The following is a 4,242-nucleotide window of genomic DNA, read 5'->3' as shown; positions in this document are numbered from 1 at the left end:
CAAGGTTGTTCTGATTGCATAGTTCGTTTTGCCTTTATTGCTTACTGATTTACTATTATGAATTGATCGTAAAATGATTTTGACAATAACGATATATTCGGCGTTGAAACATTTTTTTCTACCTAGAACTTTAATAGTACACAGGGATTAAACAGATGGTGTTTACACGTTCATATCTCTATTAATCTCACAAATACAAGCAATATTCGTATTTATACAAACTGAAATGTTTTAATTGATTGCCAAACAATAAAGGCCCTGCGTTGTGCATCCCCCCTTTTAAGGACTAATTGAGTAATAGTGGTGAGAGCAACGTCCCATTTCAAATACAACAAAGCAATAAAATCGATTGCCATTTCAAGTGCAACCAAACTCCTACATAAAAATATGATACACATTCTAAATAATGCATGTCCGTGTCAAGCGGAGAAATCTGTTTTCGGTAATTAGCCGGCAGAAGGGGAGACAACCTTTTCACTTTCTCTCATTAATTATGAAAAGCCGCGTTTAATTCGTCCTGCATCGCGTAGGACTGGCTGCGCACATGTAAGTCATATGGGAAATGGCTGTCAGAGGATACGCTAAACATGGAGTTCTGGCCGAGCGAGCCCCTGCCTGGCACCGCGCAGTAACGCATGCCGTAGTGGCAGCTCTTACCATACTCAGCGGGGTCCTCGTGTTTAAGAGAGAATATCCCATTAAAATTAATGGGGGGACTGAGAGGACCTTCGAACGGGGGGCTCGCGCACTCGGGGGAATGGTTCTCGTAAAAGGACTCGTAGGAGCCACAGTAGTTGTACGGTCTGAAGGGCTTGGCGCTGTCCACGGTGCTACCGCCGTGCCCGGTGGGCGTGCCCGTGTCGGAGCCGGGATAAGGATGGTACACGGCGTCATACGGAGGCCTGCCAGAGAACGAGGCCTCCCCGTTGTGATCTGTGAGGAAATTTCTGGCGTTGAGCTGCAAGCACCCCGCCACTAAATTGGTGGTCGGCTGTGACAGTCCTTTGCATAAGGTCTGTACGAACGCTAGCAGATCGGGCCTCTTGCCGGCGCTGAGAGTTTCTGACAGCGCCCAGATGTAGTTCTTCGCCAGCCGCAGCGTCTCGATTTTGGACAGTTTCTGCGTTTTGGAATAACATGGCACCACTTTACGGAGACTCTCCAGTGCGTTGTTAAGACCGTGCATGCGGCTGCGCTCCCGCGCGTTGGCTTCCTGTCGCCTCAGTTTCACCCTGTCATATCGTCCTGTGGTCTTCTTTTTCCGGGCACCTTTCCGTTTAGGCTGGCCGTTCTCATCCTGGTCGTCGTCCCTTTCGTCTTCCTCCTTCTCAGAGTTGTCTTCTGGTGGCTCTTTGCCCTCCAAGTTGGAGCCTGGATCGAGGTTTTGTCGGATGCGTTCTTGTTTTCGGACCTTGTTTTCAGCGACACATTCTCGGGGGAAGTTAGCAGCAAACTGGGGCTCGGCCATCGTTGCAGGTTCTTCGAAGGGTAAGGTCAGCATTCTCCTGGAGAAAGCAACAAAGTCAATGCAACTCCTATCTTCTGTCTATCCCTCTGCTTCTGCAAAATGACCTTTGTTAATTCAACCCTGTCCGAGTTCATATTAATTTAGGGAAGTTCATTTGGACTGTATCAGAGTCAGGATCAGATTAACACCGGTCAATCCGCTGCGTGACCAAGGCTACCTGTTTCACGTTTTCCAGTTATCATCATTCAAATATTATTTACAGTGTGTCGAACTCATAATGAAACCTACACTGACACACCCGAGAAAGTAAATAAGCATGCAGACATTCACATTTAAGAAAGGCAGGTAGCCTATATATACTGTGAAGCAATGTCAGTGGTATTCTGAAGTCGTTTTTCGTTAAAATGGTTATATCTAGCGAGACTAGATACAGAAGTCATCATAACATGATATTCAAACAGTTGACACCTTCATGCTATAAGACCGCGAAGAAAACAACCGTGAATTTAAATCTAGACTACCTAAATAACAGATGAATCCGTGCACATGGTTTGCTGTTGTTATTATGTTATTGATTTGATTTGCGTACCTGGGTTTTCCGTCAACATGCAGTTTTCATGTTCAAAATCAGTTACAGCGCCAGAACCTTTTTTTCCTCACAATGGAAATTTCGCTGGGGTTCTCCGATCTTCTCTCTTTCTTCGTCCCGTTCTCTCTTTCTCTCCCTCTCTTCTTTCCCTCTTTTGAGAAATGACACTGATGCCAACTGCGAGAGCTGGTATCCATGCCATCTGCCGCTGACGTCGTGTGGCAGCGATGATCACGTGGTTTGGTCTCGAGGGACATCCATTCTACACTGATCATCTGGCATTGCCTGTAACTGGGCACCGAGCAGCTTTAATTTATCGTCAAAAAATCAGACCAAAGAAGGATGAATTCTAACATCACCATACCATTCTCCGAAAAAAAAGCTATCATGAAGCACGGTGTGGGATTCAAGGCGGGAAATTGTGTAAGTTTCATAATATTTTAGGGCCTGTATCTGACTAAGTGACCGCAAAGGCCACGGCGATAAGATGTGTATGCTTAAAACATTTTTTTCTTAAAGCAGGTTTAATTTCAGATATTTCTCATTTCAGGTCCTGGGCCAAAGGGGTGAGTGCTTCTCCAATATAAGCTTACTTTTTCAAAATTTTGTTAGGAATTTTAGCATGGACTTTAACGTTTGATTCTTATGGGAACATGATCTTTTCTTTTTATTACAGAACATAGTGATCAACATATAATGCCACTGATGAACATGCAGCTGCAGCTTCTACTCGGAAAAATAAAACAGAAACTAATATAGCAACAACTGTAGGTTTTTTGGTTTGAAACTTTTTAGTACATACACTTACACTACATGATCAATGATGCAAAAAGGTCTTTAACTGTGATTTCTTCAGTGCAGTTTTCTGGAAGGTTTTAAGAAAAAAAAATTCTTTCCTGTGCAGTGGATTTTGAATAGGACAAATACATACCAATCACGATTTACTGGCGATCTACTGACCTTTGCATGTGTGGAGTTGCTAAGGCCAGTCGGCTGTGTTTACTAACCCAGCTAGATGTCATAAAGATCAGTGTTAGTACAGAATTCCATCTGGCCGTTGACCTCTGAGTCCGACTCAGGGAGTTCTCCACTATACACCTTTGCCGTCTGCTGTCACATGACCAGAGTAGGAAATGATTTATGCAGGCTGGGGGACATGTTGTGTAAACAAAACAAGCATGGCAAGTGTATCTATTTACTTAAAGCTATGACACTTGCAGACCTATAGCCTGCTTGTAAAATAGCAGAAATTCCAACAAGCAGACAGAGCGTCGGCAGCTATGAATGTGATTAGATATTTACGTAGCAGACTGTTTGGCTTGATACTACACCCTACAGTCATTCAATTAGCAGTTTTGATGTTAGTGTGTGTTGAGACGTTATATCTCCATCCCCAGTTCAAACAGGGAATATAAACAGCACATGCTGTTTGCATGACCGTTATAGCAGAAGTCTGACTGACACTGTGGAGTGCATGTGTTAACTTTAAGCTGTGCTCTTACTTAAGCTTTTTTTTTCTTGCTGTATGCATGAATGCTTTTAAATATGTTACATATGTTTTTAAATATTGTTAAATAGTGTACTGCATCATGTTGTAAGTTTACATTCACCTTGTCCTTTTCTTCCTAGAGTTTTTTTTTAATGGTTTAATAAAATAATAAAAATTAGATTTAAAATACAGTATCTTGCAATTAACTCATTGCTGTTGGATATTGTGAATAGTAGTTCAACCAATTACTTTTGATTATGAATCTCCTGAGAAAGTCCAGACAGTTGTACAGTCTTTGACGACACTTGCAGTCTTTGCATCTGGTTATTTCCTCTGCATGTAGAGAACACACAGATAGCTGTGCAATTGTGATCTAATGAACAATTATATTGTTATTAGAATTATATATTTCAATAGTTCACACGTGCAATATGTGTACTAAAGTAATATGCAAATAAACTTACTTGTAAAGTAGAATGTGCTTCTCTTTATTGTTGATTTGCGCATAAGGTATTTAGGATTATTTTCATTTCCCAGGGCGGATTCTGGGAAAAATTCCTAACAGAAAGCTAGCCCCTCACTTGGTAATGGAAGACTGTAGCTTGCTAGAAGTATAGGTTGCTACATATATTAAAAAGGGTCCTTTGGTACAGTTTAGCTATCTCTCTAAGCAGATAGCTATCATGAAGCATTAAC

At 41.9% G+C, this 4,242-nt stretch overlaps 1 protein-coding gene across 1 annotated transcript; it reads right to left on the bottom strand.

Annotated features, from left to right (window-relative positions):
* Window positions 1-200: 200 nt before the first annotated feature.
* Window positions 201-2,182, bottom strand: LOC118771280 (neurogenic differentiation factor 6-B-like). Its single transcript, XM_036519230.1, has 2 exons — window positions 2,058-2,182; window positions 201-1,505 (listed from the first exon to the last, which is right to left on the bottom strand). The coding sequence occupies exon 2, from the start codon at window positions 1,499-1,501 to the stop codon at window positions 488-490; it is 1,014 nt and encodes a 337-aa protein (XP_036375123.1). The 5' UTR covers window positions 1,502-1,505; window positions 2,058-2,182; the 3' UTR covers window positions 201-487.
* Between the last annotated feature and the right edge of the window lie 2,060 nt (window positions 2,183-4,242).

Source organism: Megalops cyprinoides, chromosome 24 (assembly GCF_013368585.1).
Source record: "Megalops cyprinoides isolate fMegCyp1 chromosome 24, fMegCyp1.pri, whole genome shotgun sequence".
NCBI classification, from domain to species: Eukaryota; Metazoa; Chordata; class Actinopteri; order Elopiformes; family Megalopidae; genus Megalops; species Megalops cyprinoides.
The sequence above is the reverse complement of the archived record's forward strand: the minus strand, read 5'-3'. Positions and strand labels throughout refer to the sequence as shown.